Source organism: Esox lucius, chromosome 16 (genome assembly GCF_011004845.1).
Source record: "Esox lucius isolate fEsoLuc1 chromosome 16, fEsoLuc1.pri, whole genome shotgun sequence".
Taxonomy (NCBI): domain Eukaryota; kingdom Metazoa; phylum Chordata; class Actinopteri; order Esociformes; family Esocidae; genus Esox; species Esox lucius.
Genome location: NC_047584.1, coordinates 925593 through 949403, shown reverse-complemented (window position 1 = coordinate 949403; position 23811 = coordinate 925593). Strand labels below are relative to the sequence as shown.

At 43.7% G+C, this 23811-nt stretch overlaps 1 protein-coding gene across 2 annotated transcripts in view; it reads left to right on the top strand.

The window, feature by feature from the left end:
* The first annotated feature begins 6616 nt into the window (after window positions 1–6616).
* Window positions 6617–23811, top strand: part of uchl3 (ubiquitin carboxyl-terminal esterase L3 (ubiquitin thiolesterase)) — a 28932-nt gene continuing 11737 nt past the window's right edge. The window contains exons 1-4 of one of the 2 annotated variants that reach the window (XM_010904368.4): window positions 6618–6773; window positions 6965–6976; window positions 7547–7675; window positions 14212–14368. In XM_010904368.4, coding sequence (XP_010902670.2) covers window positions 6732–6773; window positions 6965–6976; window positions 7547–7675; window positions 14212–14368 — 340 coding nt within the window. In that variant the 5' untranslated portion in view covers window positions 6618–6731. Of the gene's footprint in view, window positions 6774–6964; window positions 6977–7546; window positions 7676–14211; window positions 14369–23811 lie in introns of both variants that reach the window. The other variant, XM_010904369.4, reaches the window with a different exon arrangement.

Sequence of the window (23811 nt, the reverse complement as noted above, 5' to 3'; positions counted from 1 at the left end):
ATGTACCTATTATTTTTTTTGTGTGCAAATAAATGTCACTTTTATAATATTTAAAAAATTTAGACTTGTGTAATTATTCCATATTTTTTGTAGTCATTCTATATCAGAACCCCTGACATACAATCCAAATAGTCTACAAGTAACATCAGATTGTTACCTTTCATTTGATTTCATTATGCTTCTATACGAAGAGGTTGCCACACAGTAAGCATCTTATTGTCAGCATTTTGTCTAACCAAAAGTCCTATGGGGAGTTTCCACAGGGCATTTTACAATACGCGTGACCATACCTTGGCAAATAATGGTCTAAAGTACTCAGTTTCATTCTATATTGATCTGCTTTTGCACACAGCTTCACAATACCTGGTGCTAGGGCTCAGTTGTGTTTCTAAAGTCATATCAAGTGACCTAGAGGGCTGAAATGTGGTCAGTTCAGAGATGCTTGTTATCCGGCAGAAAGAAAAAACATGTAATAATAAAAACGATTTTATTATAATAGTAATTTTATTATAATAGTAAAAAAGTTTATGTGTCATGTTGCCATTCTGTACACTGAGTTTTAGTAGCCTATTTATTGATTTAACATAAATACCTTGTGTTTGTATATTCATTACACCTATCTATTGAATATTCCACAGAGAAAGCAGTGTAGGAAATGTCCAGGAGAATGTGTAAAGTAAGACAAACCTGTCTAATCATGGGGAACGGTGTGCTACATCTAGCAACACAATATTTCCACACCCTCTTTTTCCACAATGCAACTTAATGGATGTGAAATACATATTGACTCATACAGAAAAAACTATTCTATACGCCGCAGTGAATGTATTGTAGGAAATGTTCAGCAGACTCTATAGAATGATTATATGCAAAAAAATCAAGGGGCACTGTGTATTTGCAATTGTTGCTGGTGTTTTACTCCGGCCACCCCATTGACCACAATGTAACTCAATGCATATGAAATTTATATTGCCCTATAGAAAAAAAACTGTTCTATACGCCGCAGTGAATGTATTGTAGGAAATGTTCAGCAGACTCTATAGAATGATTATATGCAAAAAGAATCAAGGGGCACTGTGTATTTGCAATTGTTGCTGGTGTTTTACTCCGGCCACCCCATTGACCACAATGTAACTCAATGCATATGAAATGTATATTGCCCTATAGAAAAAAAACTGTTCTATACGCCGCAGTGAATGTATTGTAGGAAATGTTCAGCAGACTCTATAGAATGATTATATGCAAAAAGAATCAAGGGGCACTGTGTATTTGCAATTGTTGCTGGTGTTTTACTCCACCCACCCCATTGGCCACAATGTAACTCAATGGATATGAAATACATATTGCCCTGTACAGAAAATTCTATTCTATATGCAGCAGTGAATGTATTGTAGGAAATGTTCAGGAGAGTGGATAGAGTAATTATATGCAAAGAAATCAAGAGGCACTGTGTATTTGCAATTGTTGCTGGTGTTTTACTCCACCCATTCCATTGGCCACATTCCAAATTGCTGAATAGCCTTTAGATCCATTATTCCTTTTGTTAATGGAGGTGATTATCACCACTTGGTGATTACTTAACAATTCAGCCAATGATCTAATGTAGTTGTCAATTACTTATAGTAACTGGCCATTAGCCTGTTGTATCACCTTTAGAGATGTAGATGTAGGATTTTATCTGTAAAAATATAAAATGTTTAATGTATGAATTTGATACTGAAAAGAAAGGGTATGTTTGCATACTTTCTCTGTAAGAAATGTTGTTGTTCCAGTTTTTAGCTCCATCAGAATAGTACTAAATGTCTTTACTACTGAAAACACCAACATGTAATTACAGTGGGGCAAAAAAGTATTTAGTCAGCCATCAATTGTGCAAGTTCTCCCACTTAGAAAGATGAGAGAGGCCTGTAATTTTCATCATAGGTACACTTCAACTATGAGAGACAGAATGAGATGGATTTTTTATGAATTTATTGGTTAATTCCTGTGTAAAATAATTTTTCGGTCACCTACAAACAAGCAAGATTTCTGGCTCTCACAGACCTGTAACTTCTTCTTTAAGAGGCTCCTCTGTCCTCCACTCGTTACTTGTATTAATGGCACCTGTTTGAACTTGTTATCAGTATAAAAGACACCTGTCCACAACCTCAAACAGTCACACTCCAAACTCCACTATGGCCAAGACCAAAGAGCTGTCAAAGGACACCAGAAACAAAATGGTAGACCTGCACTAGGCTGGGAAGACTGAATCTGCAATAGATAAGCAGCTTGGTGTGAAGAAATCAATTGTGGGAGCAATTATAAGAAAATGGAAGACATACAAGACCACTGATAATCTCCCTTGATCCGGGGCTCCACGCAAGATCTCAACCTGTGCAGTCAAAATGATCACAAGAACGGTGAGAAAAAAATCCCAGAACCACGGGGGGGGACCTAGTGAATGACCTGCAGAGAGCTGGTACCAAAGTTACAAAGGCTACCATCAGTAACACACTACACCACCAGGGACTCAAATCCTGCAGTGCCAGACGTGTCCCCCTGAATGAGACCATGTATTGTGAGATTTTGAGTGAAAACTTCCTTCCATCAGCAAGGGCATTGAAGATGAAACATGGCTGTGTCTTTTAGCATGACAAACACACGGCCTGGGAAACAAAGGACTGGTTTCGTAAGAAGCATTTCAAGGTCCTGGAGTGGCCTAGCCAGTCATCAGATCTCAACCCCTAGAAAATCTTTGGAGGGAGTTGAAAGTCTGTGTTGCCCAGCGACTATAAAATGAACTTGTGCTATAGCTATCCCAATCATCCTTTCAGTTGCCAGTTAGCATCTCGTTCACAAATCTCTCATTTGATAGGCCTGTAATACTGTATATAACCAGGTTAGTATGACCAACCATATTTGCAGACAGTCCTTGTTTGGACTCTGCTTGGATCAGCTTACATTTGTACTGAACCACTGTTAAATCTTTTTAAGAGTCTTCGTTTCTTCATCAGGTTGGCAATTTCTTTTCAATTTGTTGGTTTTGCTGTTTGATTCATGCAAATGCATATGTTGTTAATTTCATTTGCCTGAGCAATATTCTGATTGATTGAATGATTTTTATAGCCAAACGTAGAGGCAGAAAATCAATACACAAAGCTTCTCCTTAATGGCTTATTTAGATTATTTACAATAAAACTCCCCCTCCTTGAACTGCCACCTTAACGTGGTGGAGGGGTTTGAGTACCCGAGTGACCCTAGGAGCTATGTTGTCTGGGGCTATATGCCCCTGGTAGGGTCTCCCAAGGCAAACAGGTCCTAGGCGACGGGTCAGACTAAGAGCGGTTCAAAAACCCCTTAATGATGGAAAAGATTTTGTGTCCTGTGACGTCGCCCGGCATGGCGCAGCCGGGGCCCCACCCTGGATCCAGGCCCGGGGTTGGGGCTCGTTCGCGAGCACCTGGTGGCCGGGCCTTTCCCCATGGGGCCCGGCCGGGCCCAGCCCGAACGAGCGACATGGGGCCGCCCTCCCGTGGGCTCACCACCCACAGGAGGGACCATAAGGGGCCGGTGCAGAGAGGATCGGGCAGCAGTCGAAGGCGGGGGCCTAGACAACCCGATCCCTGGACACGGAAACTAGCTCTAGGGACGTGGAACGTCACCTCGCTGGCGGGGAAGGAGCCTGAGATCGTGCGTGAGGTTGAGAGGTTCTGACTAGAGGTAGTCGGGATCACCTCTACGCACGGCTTGGGCTCCGGAACCACACTCCTTGAGAGAGGATGGACTCTTCACCACTCTGGAGTTGCCCATGGTGAGAGGCGGCAGGCTGGTGTGGGTTTGCTTATAGCTCCCCAGCTCTGCCGCCATTTGTGTGGGAGTTTACCCCGGTGAACGAGAGGGTCGTTTCCCTGCGCCTACGGGTCAGGGATAGGTCTCTCACTGTTGTTTGTGCCTACGGGCCGAACGGCAGTGCAGAGTACCCAACCTTCTTGGAGTCTCTGGGAGGGGTGCTAGAAAGTGCTCCGACTGGGGACTCTATCGTTCTACTGGGGGACTTCAACGCCCACGTGGGCAACGACAGTGACACCTGGAGGGGCGTGATTGGGAGGAACGGCCCCCCTGATCTGAACCCGAGCGGTGTTCAGTTCTTGGACTTCTGTGCAAGTCACAGTTTGTCCATAACGAACACCATGTTCAAGCATAAGGGTGTCCATCAGTGCACGTGGCACCAGGACACCCTAGGCCGCAGGTCGATGATCGACTTTGTTGTCGTTTCATCTGACCTGCGGCCGTATGTCTTGGACACTCGGGTGAAGAGAGGGGCGGAGCTGTCAACTGATCACCACCTGGTTGTGAGTTGGATCCGATGGCGGGGGAGGAAGCTGGACAGACTCGGCAGGCCCAAGCGTACTGTAAGGGTCTGCTGGGAACGTCTGGCAGAGTCTCCTGTCAGAGAGATCTTTAACTCCCACCTCCGGCAGAGCTTCGACTGGATCCCGAGGGAGGCTGGAGATATTGAGTCCGAGTGGACCATGTTCTCCACCGCCATTGTCGAAGCGGCCGCTCGGAGCTGTGGTATCTAGGGGTCCTGTTCACGAGTGAGGGAAGGAAGGAACGGGAGATTGACAGACGGATCGGTGCAGCTTCTGCAGTAATGCCGTTGATGTATCGGTCTGTCGTGGTGAAGAATTTACCGGTCAATCTACGTTTCTACTCTCACCTATGGTCATGAGCTTTGGGTCATGACCGAAAGGACAAAATCCCGGATACAGGCGGCCAAAATGAGCTTTCTCCGCAGGGTGGCTGGGCGATCCCTTAGAGATAGGGTGAGAAGCTCGGTCACCCGGGAGGAGCTCAGAGTAGAGCCGCTGCTCCTCCACATCGAGAGGGGTCAGCTGAGGTGGCTTGGGCATCTGTTTCGGATGCCTCCGGAACGCCTTCCTGGGAAGGTGTTCCGGTCCCGTCCCACCGGGAGGAGACCCCGGGGAAGACCTAGGACACGCTGGAGGGACTATGTCTCCCGGCTGGCCTGGGAACGCCTCGGTGTCCCCCCGGAAGAGCTGGAGGAAGTGTCTGGGGAGAGGGAAGTCTGGGCATCCCTGCTTAGACTGCTGCCCCCGCGACCCGGCCCCGGATAAGCGGAAGAAGATGATGATGATGATGACAATAAAACTCTTAAAGTATTCATAGCAATATTCCCAGAGAGGTCTTTAAAGTACCATGGACATCTCTATGTTAACAGATTTATAGCATATAAATGCCCTGAATGTTGGTCGCATAGGGCCAAAACCCAGGTCTTCATTCTCACATTACTGACTTATTTTGACTGGGGATAACATCTGATTGCAGTCGAGTTGTCTGAGTGCTAACGTCCTCTAAGAAACAAAACAATATATATATATATATATATATATATATATAAAAAAACGTATTTATTGGGATAAATCTATAACTTTCTTTCCTTATAGTTTGTCCTGGTCATTGGTAATTCTCATCTCCGTACCTTAGGGGATAACATTGTCCCAATGCCAAATTAGGCTGATTCCTCTGGTCGATCTACCATGGCTTTTGACTTCATGTCCACTCCTGGAACAAGAGTTTCACATCTGATGGCAGATGTTCGTGGGGAGGTGTTACCCAGAGGCCTCGTCCCAGTCACAGTATGTCTGATCATTCCTGGTAACAACCTTGAAGCCAGCCCATCCATCTCCCAGGCAATTACCAAGAACTACTGGCCATGGATTATGAAACCCAAGCACTGACAACTACATTAGATCATTGGCTGAATTTTTAGGTAATCACCAAGTGGTGATAATCACCTCCGTTAACAAAAGGAATAATGGATCTAAAGGCTATTCAGCAATTTGGTATGAGGCCAAGGGAATGGGTGGAGTAAAATGCCAGCAACAATTGCAAATACACAGTGCCCCTTGATTTATTTGCATATAATCATTCTATAGAGTCTCCTGAACATTTCCTACAATACATTCACTGCGGCGTATAGAACAGTTTTTTTTATAGGCCAATATATATTTCATATGCATTGAGTTACATTATGGCCAATGGGGTGGGCGGAGTAAAACACCAGCAACAATTGCAAATACACAGTGCCCCTTGATTTTTTTGCATATAATCATTCTATAGAGTCTGCTGAACATTTCCTACAATACATTCACTGCGGCGTATAGAATAGTTTTTTCTGTATGAGTCAATATGTATTTCACATCCATTAAGTTGCATTGTGAAAAAAAAAGAGGGTGTGGAAATATTGTGTTGCTAGATGTAGCACACCGTTCCCCATGATTAGACAGGTTTGTCTTACTCTACACATTCCCCTGGACATTTCCTATACTGCTTTCTCTGTGGAATATTCAATAGTTTATGAGCTATGAGGTAATATGTATTCCATATTCTATCATTGGCATTGTCTGAATTTTACCCTTGGAACGTGTTTTAACACCTACTTTTTATCGAAATTACTCTTAAATATGATCATATTTGAATTGTAGTCAATGTTTTGAGAGGTACATGTTATCAAACAATTAATAAACTCAATTTATCTCAGTTTTTAAGTAAGTCGTTGGTCTCTTTTATTTTGAAAAATTCCAGATTTTCGTGACCCGGAAGTGTTTCTTTAATGTTGCTCACAAGACGCAGGTTACAAGACGCTGATCCGATGATGCTTGTAGTTAGTACAAACTCTTACGAAACTCAGAGTTAACCTAGAGAAGCTACTAACTAAATAATTAGAAATGGACGGTCAGCGTTGGTTGCCACTGGAAGCTAATCCAGATGTAAGAGGGCACTCTCATTCATCAAAACAATTGTCATCGAAACTATTAACGTTACAACTAGCTAGCAAGGCAACTAGCCCATTCATTCACACCAGCTGAGGGGTTAACTTTAGCCTTTCTGCTTTTTAGCCGTTATTATTGCCTGGCTTGTCAAATAAATCTAACGGATCTCATTTGATTTTTCCCCACAGATTATGAACCAAGTGAGTAAGTGTATCGTGTATGATTTAAATGTTGCTGTTCTTGCAAGGACATGTTTCCTATTCATAGAAGATATTTTGTTTTTTAGAATGTGGGACGTTGGCAGTGGTAGTTAGCGAGTATCCAGCTAGCTACCCAAAGTGTGTATGTGCTTTCAACCTTTTAAAATAGCACCCATGTCCAGAAGCTAAACATTTTGTTTTGTCAGCTGATTAATACAAGTTTCTCAGTTTGCCATTCACATCAGACAGTTGTTCTTTGTTTTAGAGGTTGTTGGATGTGATAATGTCTGTAGCTAGTACTGGGAGCCACCAAATACTGCAGGAAACATGGATGTGATATTTATATGCTCTAAATAGAAAACAGAACTGCTGTTTGTCTGAATCCAGTTGACAGGCTTTTTTCCTGATTAAATTGTTTGATATGACAATGACAGATTGTAGTATGGTACAGGTATTTGATGTGTTTTGCAGAAGGGATTGTGACAGCTACTGTAAAGACCTCGCCTGAATATTTACTCTTTGATGGCACTGTTCCTGCGTGATGATTTACTTCAAATATTTCACCCCAAGTTTCTGAGACAGTTGGGTTTGCTGCCGACCTGGCAGTTTGGCGATGTATATGGGATGGATCCTGATCTTTTGAGTATGGTGCCTAGGCCTGTGTGTGCAATCCTGCTGCTTTTTCCTGTCACCGAACAGGTAGGTTTGTTTCAGCATCTCAAACCTAATGTCATCCCCTATTACTAACAGCTGTGATGTCTATAATATCCTAAATCAGTTTCAATATTTAAAAACATTATTGTCACAACTAGTAGTAATGGGGGGTGATAATGTTTTCAATGTATTATTGTTTTGACTATTCCAATACCCTTCAATTGCTAGTGTGTTTTCTTGCACCAAAACTCAAGCTTGTTTTTGGTTTACATAGGGAGTTAGTGTGTTTTTGTGATTTTTTTTTTTTTTACTTGTTACTCTGCAGCAGAGCCATTTGTCCAGCAGTATGTTTGGAACAGTTAATCACAATTTAATCAAATAGAATAATATCAAATTGTAATACACTTTGTATCAGTATAATTTTGTACTGTGTAGTGCCTAGGAATCCATAGCCATAACAGCTAGTGCTGTCTTTTGTACAATACAAAATGGTGCCCTCCAAAAGCCTTCCACTGGCTCTATACTACAAATGTTAGGTTTTGAAATTAATAGGGCTGTCAGGCTAAATCGTTTTTTATCAACTGAGAATGGACTGATCGACTAGTTAGAATTTAATGTAATTTAAAACATCCATTTGAAAAACATAATAAACAACCAAGGTGTTTTAGTAAAACAAAGTTATTTGTTGATTTAAGCTACCGTTTGATGGAATGATAACAAACCTGACTCACTGCTGTTGCAGGGCTTGCCAGATTCAGCTGCTAATGGCATTACATGTTTCTCCTGATTTTACCAAATGTTGATACAGTACAAACATTTTTAGAATTCTAGCCACAACCCCCACTTCAACAAAACTATTGTGGATGTCTGGCAGTTTTACATGCAAAAGATATTAAACTAAATACTTAAGTGCATAATTTGGATATTATGTTATAATTTTTCCCAAAACTTTTTTCTAGCTTCCATGTTTGACAGTTGGTGTTACACACTGAGGAACCATCCTTTTGCCTACTTGATGGCGTAAAAAACCCCTACATGATGAATCAAAGATTTCAGAGAATCAAAGAATTGCCCCTAGGACTTTCTGCCGGTCTTCAGTAATCCACTGGAAGTGCTTCAAAAGGAAGCAAATTTCAACTTAGCAATGGCTTTCTTATTGCCACTCGACCTGTCAAACCTGCAGCTCAGTCTTCTCTTCACAGATCAAACTGAGACTTGCTTACTTTGACCAATGTTAAGCTGTGCTTGAAGCATTTGTCCTGTGGGCCGCCTATCATGCAAGCTGTTGAATCTTCTGTTCCGACTTTGGGTCTGCCAAGACCTTTTTGTCAGAGTATACTCTAGTTTGCAAGTGTGTTTTGACTGTAGGAAACTACTCACTGACACATTGGCTAACCTGCAATTTATATAAAGCTAAGGCACTTACGGGTTATCATGGTCTGTCTGTTCCTTTAATTGCCTTTTCTCGCCATGATAGCAATATACTACTTCCTGCAGTACAATACTGTTCAAATAATGCTTAAGGATGGGGGAGGGTTACACAGTCTGTTCCAACATTGCTTTTGTACAGACAGACAGTTTGTAAGTAATCAATGGAATTTGGGACACCTGTAGGGATTGTTATCATCAACTTCCAAGGCTTCATTTACTTCAATTTCTGCAGAACAGCTCTAAGTTGTTAACCCATTACTTGTTACCTGAAAAAAAAAAATCTAACATTATTACCTTACATTATTTAACCCTCCAAGAACTGCCACCTTAACGTGGTGGAGGGGTTTGAGTACCCGAGTGACCCTAGGAGCTATGTTGTCTGGGGCTATATGCCCCTGGTAGGGTCTCCCAAGGCAAACAGGTCTTAGGCGACGGGTCAGACTAAGAGCGGTTCAAACCCCCCTTAATGAAGAACAACATTATGAGTACCGTGACGTCGCCTGGTATGGCGCAGCCGGGGCCCCACCCTGGAGCCAGGCCCGGGGTTGGGGCTCGTATGCGAGCGCCTGGTGGCCAGGCCTTCCCCCATGGGGCCCGGCCGGGCTCAGCCCGAACGGGTGACGTGGGGCCGCCCTCCCGTGGGCTCACCACCCACAGGAGGGACCATAAGGGGCCGGTGCGAAGAGGATCGGGCGGCAGTCGAAGGCAGGGGCCTAGACAACCCGATCTCTGGACACAGAAACTAGCTCTAGGGACGTGGAATGTCACCTCGCTGGCGGGGAAGGAGCCTGAGCTAGTGCGTGAGGTTGAGAGGTTCCGATTAGAGGTAGTCGGGATCACCTCTACGCACGGCTTGGGCTCTGGAACCACACTCCTTGAGAGAGGATGGACTCTTCACCACTCTGGAGTTGCCCATGGTGAGAGGCGGCGGGCTGGTGTGGGTTTGCTTATAGCTCCCCAGCTCTGCCGCCATGTGTTGGAGTTTACCCCGGTGAACGAGAGGGTCGTTTCCCTGCGCCTACGGGTCGGGGATAGGTCTCTCACTGTTGTTTGTGCCTACGGGCCAAACGGCAGTGCAGAGTACCCGACCTTCTTGGAGTCTCTGGGAGGGGTGCTGGAAAGTGCTCCGACTGGGGACTCTATTGTTCTACTGGGGGACTTCAACGCCCACGTGGGCAACGACAGTGACACCTGGAGGGGCGTGATTGGGAGGAACGGCCCCCCTGATCTGAACCCGAGTGGTGTTCAGTTATTGGACTTCTGTGCTAGTCACAGTTTGTCCATAACGAACACCATGTTCAAGCATAAGGGTGTCCATCAGTGCACGTGGCACCAGGACACCCTAGGCCGCAGGTCGATGATCGACTTTGTTGTCGTCTCATCTGACCTGCGGCCGTATGTCTTGGACACTCGGGTGAAGAGAGGGGCGGAGCTGTCAACTGATCACCACCTGGTGGTGAGTTGGATCCGATGGCGGGGGAGAAAGCTGGACAGACTCGGCAGGCCCAAGCGAACTGTAAGGGTCTGCTGGGAACGTCTGGCCGAGTCTCCTGTCAGAGAGATCTTTAACTCCCACCTCCGGCAGAGCTTCGACTGGATCCCGAGGGAGGCTGGAGATATTGAGTCCGAGTGGACCATGTTCTCCACCGCCATTGTCGAAGCGGCCGCTCGGAGCTGTGGTCGTAAGGTCTCCGGTGCCTGTCGAGGCGGCAATCCCCGAACCCGGTGGTGGACACCGGAAGTAAGGGATGCCGTCAAGCTGAAGAAGGAGTCCTATCAGGCCTGGTTGGCTTGTGGGACTCCTGACGTAGCTGACGGGTACCGACAGGCCAAGCGGGCTGCAGCCCGGGTGGTTGTGGAGGCAAAAACTCGGGCCTGGGAGGAGTTCGGTGAGGCCATGGAGAAGGACTATCGGCTGGCCTCGAAGAGATTCTGGCAAACCATCCGGCGCCTCAGGAGAGGGAAACAGTGCCCTACCAACGCTGTTTACAGTAGAGGTGGGCAGCTGTTGACCTCAACTGAGGATGTCGTCGGGCGGTGGAAGGAATACTTCCAGGATCTCCTCAATCCCGCTGTCACTTCTTCCATTGAGGAAGCAGAGGATGAGGGCTCAGAGGTGGACTCGTCCATCACCCGGGCTGAAGTCACTGAGGTGGTCAAGAAACTCCTCGGTGGCAAGGCACCGGGGGTGGATGAGATCCGCCCTGAGTACCTCAAGTCTCTGGATGTTGTGGGGCTGTCTTGGTTGACACGCCTGTGCAACATCGCGTGGCGGTCGGGGACAGTGCCTCTGGGATGGCAGACCGGGGTGGTGGTCCCTCTTTTTAAGAAGGGGGACCGGAGGGTGTGTTCCAACTATAGGGGGATCACACTTCTCAGCCTCCCCGGGAAAGTCTATGCCAGGGTACTGGAGAGGAGAATACGGCCGATAGTAGAACCTCGGATTCAGGAGGAACAGTGTGGTTTTCGTCCGGGCCGTGGAACACTGGACCAGCTCTATACCCTCTACGGGGTGTTGGAGGGTTCATGGGAGTTTGCCCAACCAATCCACATGTGTTTTGTGGATTTGGAGAAGGCATTCGACTGTGTCCCTCGCGGCATCTTGTGGAGGGTGCTTGGGGAATATGGGGTCCTGGGTCCTTTGCTAAGGGCTGTCAGGTCCCTGTACAACCGAAGCAGGAGCTTGGTCCGCATTGCCGGCAGTAAGTCAGACTTGTTCCCAGTGCATGTTGGACTCCGGCAGGGCTGCCCTTTGTCACCGGTTCTGTTCGTAATTTTTATGGACAGAATTTCTAGGCGCAGCCAGGGGCCGGAGGGTGTCAGGTTTGGGGACCACACAATTTCGTCTCTGCTTTTTGCAGATGATGTTGTCGTGTTGGCCCCTTCTAACCAGGACCTTCAGCATGCGCTGGGACGGTTTGCAGCCGAGTGTGAAGCGGTGGGGATGAAAATCAGTACCTCCAAATCCGAGGCCATGGTCCTCAGTCGGAAAAGGGTGGCTTGCCCGCTTCAGGTTGGTGGAGAGTGCCTGCCTCAAGTGGAGGAGTTTAAGTATCTAGGGGTCTTGTTCACGAGTGAGGGAAGGATGGAACGGGAGATTGACAGACGGATCGGTGCAGCTTCTGCAGTAATGCAGTCGATGTATCGGTCTGTCGTGGTGAAGAAAGAGCTGAGCCGCAAGGCAAAGCTCTCGATTTACCAGTCAATCTACGTTCCTACTCTCACCTATGGTCATGAGCTTTGGGTCATGACCGAAAGGACAAGATCCCGGATACAGGCGGCCGAAATGAGCTTTCTCCGCAGGGTGGCCGGGCGATCCCTTAGAGATAGGGTGAGAAGCTCGGTCACCCGGGAGGAGCTCAGAGTAGAGCCCCTGCTCCTCCACATCGAGAGGGGTCAGCTGAGGTGGCTTGGGCATCTTTTTCGGATGCCTCCGGAACGCCTTCCTGGGAAGGTGTTCCGGTCCCGTCCCACCGGGAGGAGACCCCGGGGAAGACCTAGGACTCGCTGGAGGGACTATGTCTCCCGGCTGGCCTGGGAACGCCTCGGTGTCCCCCCGGAAGAGCTAGAGGAAGTGTCTTGGGAGAGGGAAGTCTGGGCATCCCTGCTTAGACTGCTGCCCCCGCGACCCGGCCCCGGATAAGCGGAAGAAGATGCCATGCCATGGTATGTTATTCATTGCACTTGAACTGCTTGAATTTCAATAACAACTGGAAAAAGGTTTTTTTCTAAAAACTTTGACTGGTAGTGTGTGGGGTGTGTGCTCCATATTCATCTAAGACTTTGACAAAATAATTTACAACCTGCATAGTTTCTGTAATACTACAGTGCCCAGGTCTAAAACCAGATTGTAGTCTATTCAAAATGCTATTTTCTGATAAAATGGAACAAACTTTTATTTACAAATACCTCCAGGATTTTGGCAATAGATAACAGGGGTAAGCAGAGTGGCAGCCGAAATCATCAGGTATTGTTAGCTACATGATCTGCAACAAGTAGGAGGACTTTGGAATGGGACAGCTACTAGTAATTTGGACCTGGTAGTCCTGAGGTATGGCCCAAGGGCTCATGTCTTCCTAAGTTTAAACGGAGCAGGACACAAAGAACATTTTGAGAGCGCATTCCTTAAATTTACAAAGGAGAACTGACCCTGCTCCCCTGGGACAATATAGCAGCGTAAAACCTTGGGGCTGAGAGGGGGCATCCAGTGATACTGTGGCTCTATCCAAGGGTAACAAGCAGGAAGTCACTCCACCCACTTTGCCAAACATCTTCCAAAGAAACACCAACCAAACGCAAATACCCTGATTGAGGTGCAATAAACAATGTCAGAATTAAATCGGGTTGGATCTGTTCTTGACTCTTAATTGAAAGGGCAGGCTTTTGTTATAGAAGTGAATACACTAGTAAAATAATTAAGAGTTGGCTGAAATGCAGTCAAGATCACTTCGATAGAGTTCTCGTAAAAAGCTTGTTCACTATAATATCCAAAATAAAATATGCTTTTGCATTCGGAATTTAGACATCTCTAATGCATACAATCAGCAATGGCCACTGATACCTATTGGAAATACATAGATATTACGCTAGGAGCCTTCTCAAATGTTCAATTCTACAACCTAGTAAATGTATAGGAGCAGAAATTATTTGTAATTTTTTTTGTGGCTTGCAGGGACTGCATCAGGTTCATAAAATCTTGCTTCATCTGTTCCAAACTGTGTTTCATAATGTTGTATGTTTCCATGTGTACGACAATAGAATCCATTTCTGATAGTCTCCGCAAAATGTTTGGGATCATTGCTGTAATTTCCTGGACTCCAGGCCCTGAATTTCTATAGACACTGTAGAGCCAAAAGAACAGAAATTATTGAATGTCCCTATATATATACACACACACGTAGGGCACTGTATATAATGTATATACACGTATGCATGCAACCATGTTTTTTTGCAGTCAAATACTATGGAAACCACATGCAGAGTTGTGCATTTTGCTGTTATTCACCACACATGCTTTCTGGATACTTTCTGGATATTTTATAATTCTAAATTGTTGGTTTCTACATTTCTCTGAAGCATAAGTCAGCCGCATTGACTAACATGTAATTGAATCTACAGAAAAACATGATCTGTTTCCTACTGTTTTGCAGTATGAGTCATTCAGACTGGAGGAGGAGGCTGCTATCAAAGCCCAGGGCCAGAAGGTCTCCCAAGATGTGTACTTCATGAAGCAGACCATTGGAAATGCCTGTGGCACAATAGGCTTAATTCACGCTGTAGCCAACAACCAGCATTATCTGGAATTTGGTAGGTGTCTGTCGAATATTTCCTAAGCATTTCCCACGGGCACTTGAGAGGGCAAAAATTCTAAAAAATATCAAAAGTTTGGGACCATTTAACACAAAGTGCAAACATGTTCATTGCATTTGTTGAATAACATCACTGTAGCTTTTTTGGGGAAACTTTTTACATCATTATATAAAAAAATATGGAATCGTTTTATACCAACGTAACTGCTGTGACCTGGATAGGTAACTTTCTTAGTGTATTTTTATTTTTTCCTTTATTTGTACAGAGACAGTCAGACTGAGACCAGGGTCTCTTTTACAGCTGAGCCGTGTACAGCACTTAAAACAGAAAAATTATTAAAAGAAACATACAATTTACAAATAACAATTACATTCAACAACAATGTTATCCTTTAGCATTGCTTTAAATTGTCTTGTAGAAACAAAGACATCTAGTTTAATGCTTTTGAAGTTTCTTCCAAGATTAAGCAGCATTGTATTCAAAGTTTTTCCTACTTCGAGGAGAAGTATATATTTAGTTTTATCCAAATACAATACTAACTTAGATCCATAAGCGATTTTTGTAGGAGCATAAAATTTGATTGGAGATAAGCAAGTGCAAGAGCATGGGATAGGGCAGTAGCATAAATGACTGTATCATCAGCATAGAATTATATTTACAGTTCCTCATAGTATCACAAATATAATTTATGTATAAAGTGAACAACAAAGAGCCTAAAATCGAACCTCGAGGAACTTTTGAGTGAATATTCATTACTTGAATATGTTCATTGTTGTGCACAAAATTATTTTTCATCAAGAGCTTTGACAATATCCTTTACAACCAAAGCCGTAGCTGTAATAGTACTGTGGCCAGGTCTGAAATCAGATTGAAATGTATTTAGGATCTCACTGTCAGATAAGAAAGCTAAACATTTTGTATTTATCAGCAACTTTTTGTTAGACAGGATCATTTTGAAATTGGCCTATAGTTATCAAGACAACTAATATCGCCACCCTTATGAAGAGTTCAACCGGACCACAATAGAAAGTATTGCCCTCTTGAGTTTCGAACCTGGGCCACCAACATGAAAGGCTGTGTCACTAACCACCGAGCTCTATGTTCGTTGGGTGTGAGTATAGCCTCTATCCTGAACAAATCCTCTTTTGCCACTGGCCGTTTGAACAGCTTATTAGCCAAATAATAGGCTTTACCAGTATCTACTAACTTACTGGAAAAGTCATAGGAATTGAGCAATTTCTAGCAAATCTGCCAAAGCTATTTCATTCCATGACATAGGAATGTATTTTTTTTCATTTCATGGCATAACATACTTTTTTCTTTCATTTGTGAATGACATTGATACAATAACTATCAAGAAAGGTGATGATAACTAACTTTTTCATCAACTGAAATGACAAGAGGAAATAAAATAAATAAATGTCGTTGTTCACAATAGATTCGAACTTGAGCCTTCCACATGTGAGGCACTGTCTTTAACCATAACGCCACAGCATTACACATTTCACCAGTCGCTAAACACTATTGAGCATTGTGTTAAACTGACTAACATTTCTTATTAAATTTACCTCCACCACAAATAGCGTCTATGAACTGTTAGCTTATGCCACTGGCTGTTTGAACAGCTTATTAGCCAGTTATAGGCTTACTGGTATCTACTAACTTCTTAGGAATAATCATAAGAATTTAGCAATTTTTAGCGAGACTGATGTCGCAGTATAATGTTTAGTTAATGCTCACTGTAATGTAACTACTGTAGCCTGTGTTGTAGCCAGCAAATGTGTTTGTCTATCCTGACCCAAAACGCATCCATGGATGCGTACTTCGAAAATCCACCAGAAACAGTTGCACTATAACCGTAAACTGTTTTATTTCAGGCTTACTATATATTTAGTTTTCGTCTATACAAATTAATTCATAATGCGTATTTCACTTCGCCTGCGAGGAGATACGAACTCGGGACCTATAGTTCGCAGGTCCGCTTCTCTAACCACTACGCTATTTAACAAGGGTCGGTCGATCGGTCGGTCAAGAGCCATTCGCTCTTCTTGGTCGGCTCCGCTTATGTGGTCCGGCTAAAAACCTATATATCAACAACTGAGTTGCCTCACAAGAATGCTTGATCTCCATTTCTTCTATTTTCAATAATACTATGATTAGATGTATGGGTTCTTTCAAATAGAAAGCCAGCTGCATATAGTCCTGATTTTTTTTCCCATAAATCTCTTAAACAACTTGATACCTGCTCAAAACAACCAAACATTCAATCATTTTCAGGATTTTAACCCTTTAAATGCCTGCTTGATTGTTTGAATTACCTCATTTATTACAAAAAATTTTGACTGTATTTCATCACACGTGCGCGCATGCGCGCGCACACACACACACACACACGTGCACACAAACTCTTCTACCAGATTCAATTATTTTCCCATTGTAGGCCAATGGATGAAATTCTTGTATTTTTTATTTTTTTTTAGCCATGTGCCCAAAAGTTTTGGTGTGTACACTTGTGTGTATGTGTGCACGCACATCTGTATATGTTTGTGAATGCGCTCGCGTGTGTGTGTGTGGTGGAATACAGTAAACATTTCAAATATCACAACTTTTCTTCAAAATGAAATGCTTACATTACAGAATGCATGGTTTTATATTCTAATGGCAGTGAGATAATTTGTTTTTAATGGAAGTCAATGGGACATTTTTGTCCACGAAGGTGTCAAGAGGGTGCAAAATTCATGAACAGAGTATGAAAGACATGAATGACTTAGACACTGGATTTCAAAAATTTAACAAGAAATAAGAGTTCTGCCAAAAAATCATGCCCCTAGCTGAAACACAACACAGACAAAATGATCCCCAAATAACATTTCTTTTTTTTGAAAAATGCCCGAGGGGTGCATAAGGGTAAAAAAGAAAATCAGTAATTGGGCCTGTGTCCAATAATACCTGTTGCTGTAATTGGTTGAACTATTGAACTATTCTGTAGAGTTTTAACGATTTTCCCAAAATTTCCTGGATTACCATAACTATCTGATAATGTTGACATAGTATGAAGATTTTGCCTTTTGAACAAGCTTAATACAAAAGTTTCTCAGTCGCTTAAGACTAACAATCAGATATTGATGTTGTTTTCTTCCATGCCACGTTTGTTATGCATAGCATCAGAGATATCATGATTGAACCAGGGATTTGATCTATTTTTAACTCTTATTTGTAAATATGGAACATGGGCATCTGCAGTGGAGTTAAAAACCAATCTACACCTGAGATAGCCGAGACGCAGTTAAGCTTACTTAAGGAAATACCCAGTAGAAAGTCTAGCTCATTAAAATGTCAAAAGTTTCTTTTAGTGACAATACAAGGTTTTGATTTATGATCTTGACATCTCTGATACATACAGTAGGGCAGTGGTCACCAATGCCCAGAGTAAACACACCACTTGATAAATAATTATCAGGTGCATTTGTTAAAATATAATCAATAATTGAAGATTTACAAATCACTTTTAGATTTGGGAGAGTTGGCTTGGTGATAAGATGGGTCAGTTTTAGGTCAATACACATCTCCTTCATATGATCTGAGTCATTTGATAGCCAGTCAAGATTAAAATCACCAAGAACAACCACTTCAGATGACATAAAGGATGCTATTAAGTCAACAGGTTGATTTAGCATTCCTAACTTAGCAGAGGGAGGGCGATATACACCTATTAGGTTTGTTCCTAACTTAAGATTTAATGCAAAAAAATCTAATTATTTTGGTACAGAAATAGAGGTCAATAAAGTGAACGAGATATGGTGTTTAATATACATTGCCACTCCTCCCCCTTTACTTATCTGGTCTGATCTGAAAACATGATATCTTGAGCAACATCTGAATCAGATATTTGACACCCATGTTTCAGACAGAACGAGAACATCAGGGTCAGCCTAGTCTATTAGGATTTTTATAAAATCCGTTTTGGGCAATAGGCTCCTTATGTTAATGTGCAAAAACTGAAGTGATTTTTAAAGACATAATAATCTTCAATAAAAACAGGAATATTATTAACAGGACTAAAAATCGAATCTGTATATTGTAAAGGAACTCTAATTAAATTACGCTTAACTACCCCAACAGGCTTAAAATTACCTCTCTTAGCTGGCTGATCCAGTCTTATAGACACGAGAAGAAATATGACCGGCATTCAAAAACATATAGCGTCAGGCATCTAAGGCTCCACATGTGGCTAGAGTGAGAGATGTATTAGAAGAGAGTATATGACCTCCATATCTGTTCGCGTGCAAACCAACTTGAAAGAAGAGATAAGGCTTGTCCAGGAAAGTAATAAAGTTTTCTACGAATGTAATTCCCATCGAACAGTATCCTTTGAGCCAGGTGTACAGTTGGCCAATGCGACTGAAACGAATGTCAGTAAAACGGGGCGAGGGGAGTGGACCGGAGATAATGCACTGTCTGCCGGACTACAGTATCAATCAATCAATCAAATGTATTTATAAAGCCCTTTTTACATCAGCAGTTGTCACAAAGTGCTTTTACAAAACACCTGACCTTAAACCCCAAGGAGCAAACAACAGTAGTGTTGAATTTCAGGGTCTAGGAAAAACTCCTTAAGAATGCCAACATTTCGGAAGAAACCTAGAGAGGACCCAGGCTCAGAAGGTGACCAGTCCTCTTCTGGCTATGCCAGGTGAACATATTAAGATTACAATTATAATAATTAATAAATGCATGTGGGCTGAGTCTATTTAAACTTAGTCCAGGTCGGAAGCATGAACTGATGGACAAGGACAGGGACAGGGACAACACGGGGGAGGGGGTGGTGTCAGCACAGTAAAATCTGAAATCGTCAGGCATCGTCTCGATCTGCAACACAACCAGGAGGACTCCGGACAGGGACAGCAACGGTTCCCCCAAGCCTGGTACTCCGCAGATGTGGGCCAGGACCTCATGTCCTTCTAAAGTTCAAAACGGGAGGAGACTGGGAAAATTCTGAAAATGCATTCCTCATATCAACAAGGATTTATAGTGGAGAAGGAGAACTTAGTGGAGAACTGACCCTACTCCCCCAGCACAATAATATAGCAGCGTAAGACCTTGGGACTGAGACGGGGGGTCCGGCGACACTGTGGCCCTATCTGGGGGAGGGCCATTGTTTAGTTGGTCTCGCGTCCCATTGAATAACATGGGGAGGGCGGGGTTTATGACCTATACTGGGACCACTCACCAGGGGGCGATCGAGACGTTTTGGCTTCACTTTTCAGGGCTTGTGCGGCACGCTTGGTCAGAACACACAGTGCATCACAGTTTGTTGCGTATGGCGCTGTTTAGCCGCAGACCAGTCAGGGTGCCCTGTCCCCTGCTGAAAGTGCCTACATTGGGCACGTGAGCATCGGAACTGGACCACGGTGCAATGGAAGAAGGTGGCCTGGTCTGATGAATTTTGATTTTATTTTACATCATGTGGATGGACGGGTGTGTGTGCGTCGCTTACCTGGAGAACACAAGGCACCAGGATGCACTATGGGAAGAAGACAAGCCGGCGGAGGCAGTGTGATGCTTTGGGCAATGTTCTGCTAAGAAACCTTGGTTCCTGTCATTCATGTGGATTTTCCTTTGACATGTACCACCTACCTGAGCATTGTTGCAGACCGTTGTGCTCCCTTTCATGGCATTGATATTCCCTGATGGCATTGGCCCCTTTCAGCAGGATAATGCACCCTGCCACAAAGCAAAAATGGTTCAGGAATGGTTTGGGGAACACAACAATGACTTCAAGGTGTTGTCTTTGCCTCCAAATTCCCCAGATCTCAATCCAATCGAGCATCTGTGGGATGTGCTGGACAAACCGTTTCAATCCATGGAGGACCCACCTCGCAACTTATAGGACTTAAAGGGTCTGCTGCTAACATCTTGGTGCCAGATATCACAGTACACCTTCAGAGGTGTAGTGGAGACCATGTCTTGACGGGTCAAGCCTGTTTTGGCGGCAGAAGGGGGATCTACACAATATTAGGCAGCTGGTCATAATGTTATGGCTGATTGGTGCATGTGCAATTAATGCATATGCATTACATATGGCAGAGGAGGGCAGAAAATGTAAAGTATAATGTATATACAAGTGGGATAAGTAGCTGGGCGGGTAAAAGTTGCAATTCTAAGAAACCAATGGCATTCTAAATTTGCAATCGAGGTAACTTGAAGGAGTAGGGTAGTATGTGGCACTGAAATGCAGGGATAGCACCAATGAGGTTCCTGAGGTAGACATGTTGAAAAAGCAGGTACAGTGGCAGTTCTAAATGTGCAGTTAAGGTAATTTTAAGGTACGAGTCAGCATGTGCAAATGAAATACAGGAAGAGCAGCAATGACACGTACCTGTAGACAACTGAACTTCCTTATCAGAAATTGTAAGGCAGTGACAGTCTAGTAGTACAATGGGTGGGTTTGGTTAGTGATGGGTCAGAGAGTTCAGCAGGGTTACAGTAGAGGGAAAGAAACTGTCCGTGAGCCTACTGGTGCGAGAACCTGTACCGCATGCCTTAAGGGGGGGGGGCAAACAGTTTGTGGTATGGGTGTGAAGGGTCTCTGGTGATGCTGCGCGCCCTGCACAGACACTGCTTGTGCTGGAGGTCCACGATGGCTGGGTGCTTGGGTATCCGTAATGTGCTGGGCAGTATTCTTACGCTGCTTTATTATTGTGCTGGAGGAGTAGGGTCAGTTCTCCTTCTCCACTATAAATTCTTGTAGATCTAAGGAATACATTTTCTAAATTTTCCCTGTCTCCTGACGTTTTAAACTTAGGAGGACATGAGGTCCTGGCCCACACCTGAGGAGTATCAGTCTTGAAAGACCCATTGCTGTCCCTGTCCAAAGTCCTCCTGGTTGTGTTGTAGATCAAGACGATACCTGACTATTTCAGCTGCCACTGTGCTGACACCTCTCCCTCCCCCGTGTTGTCCCTGTCCTTGTCCATCTGATTCTGACCTGGACTAGGTTTAAATAGACTTTGGACTCAGCCCACATGCATTTATTAATTATTAGAATTTGTACTCTTAATATGTTCTCCTGGCACAGCCAGAAGAGGACTGGTCACCTTCTGAGCCTGGATCCTCTCTAGGTTTCTTCATGAATTTCGGCCTTCTTAAGGAGTTTTTCCTAGCCACTGAAATTCAACACTGCTGTGGTTTGCTCCTTGGGGTTTAAGGCTGGGTGTTTTGTAAAAGCACTTTGTGACAATTGCTGATGTAAAAAGGGCTATAAATAAATGTGATTGATTGATTATTCACCACCCGTTGAAGGGCCTTCTGGTCATTTACAGAGCAACCACTAAACCAGACTGTGGCACAGCTAGTCAGAATGCTCTCGATTGTGCAGCGGTAAAAGTTCACAAGCATCTTGGAAGACAGATGGCCTTCTTCAGCCTCCTCAAGAAGTACAGGCGCTGCTGCACCTTTTTGACCAGAGCTGAGGTGTTGAAGGACCGGTAGAGGTCCTCAGAGATGTGGACACCCAGGAATTTAATGCTGGACACACGCTCCACCTCAGTGCCATTGATGAGAACTTGGGTGTGACTGCAGCCTGTAGATTTCCTGTAAATCCACAGTGAGGTCCTTGATTTTCTTTGCACGGTGGGCAAGGTTGTTATCAGCGCACCATGCCGCCAGGCACTTGACGACCTTAGAAGGACACTTAATAGGAATTAATTATATAAAATTAATGATTAAAAACCAAACTAAATCTGGCTAGCGCATCCATAGATGCAAGATCTTAATAAAAATATAAAGAATCATTAGGCAATGTCCATATTATTATGAAAATGTATTCTTGTTTAAAAAAAATGTGCATGTCCGGGAGTAAACCAGTAGGCTTACGTAGTCTATTGACTATGAGGCCCGCAGCTGAGAAAACCCTCTCAGCCTGTACAGATGTAGCCCGGATGCACAAGTATGTTTTTGCTAGCAGTGATAATTTTCTGCCTGTTAGCCAGATTTGTTTAGTTTATAAGACATAACCCGTCATAACTGCTGCCAAGTGAGTCAATAGGTAGTACAGATTTGTTTTGTAACTTTCAAAAATGTTATGAACTTGTCGATAAATGCCATCCTTGTCAATGTCAACAATGTTCTCACCCCTACCTTTTACCAGGAGATTTTAGAGCATGTCATGCTTCCATCTTCTGACAAGCTTTATGGAGATGCTGATTTCCTTTTCAAGCAGGACTTGGCACCTGCCCACAGTGCCAAAACAACTGGTAACTGGTTTTCTGCCCATGGTATTACTGTGCTTGATTGGCCAGCCAACTCGTCTGACCTGAACTACATAGAGAATCTTCTGGGTATGGTCAAGTTGAAAATGAGATACACCATACAACTATTCCTAATATTTTATTTCAAACTCATTAGAAATGACCTAAATAAATGTTCAGATTAATAGCTTATTAGTGTGTTGGGCTTTTTGCCGGACCGCGTAAGCGGAGCCGGCCCTAGAAGAGTGAATATCTGTGACTGACTGACTACCCCTTGTTAAATAGCATAGTGGTTAGAGACACGGACCTGCAACCAATAGGTCTTGAATCTTGTCAGTCAAATTATGCATTAAGTTTTGTTCCGGATCGACAGGAACTTCACTGGCTGCAACCTTTAGTAGCTGCATTATAGTAAGCTTAAAATAAAACTGTTTATATTGTGACTATTTCTGGCGAAGTATGCATCTGCTGGATTTTTGGGGTAATAAAGGCAAGATCAAAACCCCTTGGGCAGTAAAAGAGTAGGGGTTTCCACGATTGTCTCGTCTTTTCATTTGACGGATAAGTCAGTTATTATCACCTACAGTGGGGAGAACAAGTATTTGATACACTACCGATTTTGCAGGTTTTCCCATTACAAAGCATGTAGAAGTCTGTAATTTTTATCATGGGTACTCCAACTGTGAGTAATGGAATCTAAAACAAAAATCCAGAAAATCACATTGCATGATTTATAAGTAATTAATTTGCATTTTATTGCATGACATAAGTATTTGATACATCAGAAAAGCAGAACTTAATTTTTGGTACAGAAACCTTTTGTTTGCAATTACAGAGATCATAAGTTTCCTGTAGTTCTTGACCAGGTTTGCACACACTGCAGCAGGGATTTTGGCCCACGTCTCCATACGGACCTTCTCCAGATCCTTCAGGTTTCGGGGCTGTTTCTGGGCAATACGGACTCTCAGCTCCCTCCAAAGATTTTCTATTGGTTCAGGTCTGGAGATTGGCTAGGCCACTCCAGGACCTTGAGATGCTTCTTACAAAGCCACTCCTTAGTTGCCCTGGCTGTGTGTTTTGGGTCGTTGTCATGCTGGAAGACCCAGCCACGACCCATCTTCAATGCTCTTACTGAGGGAAGGAGGTTGTTGGCCAAGATCTCGCAATACATGGCCCCTTCCATCCTCCCCT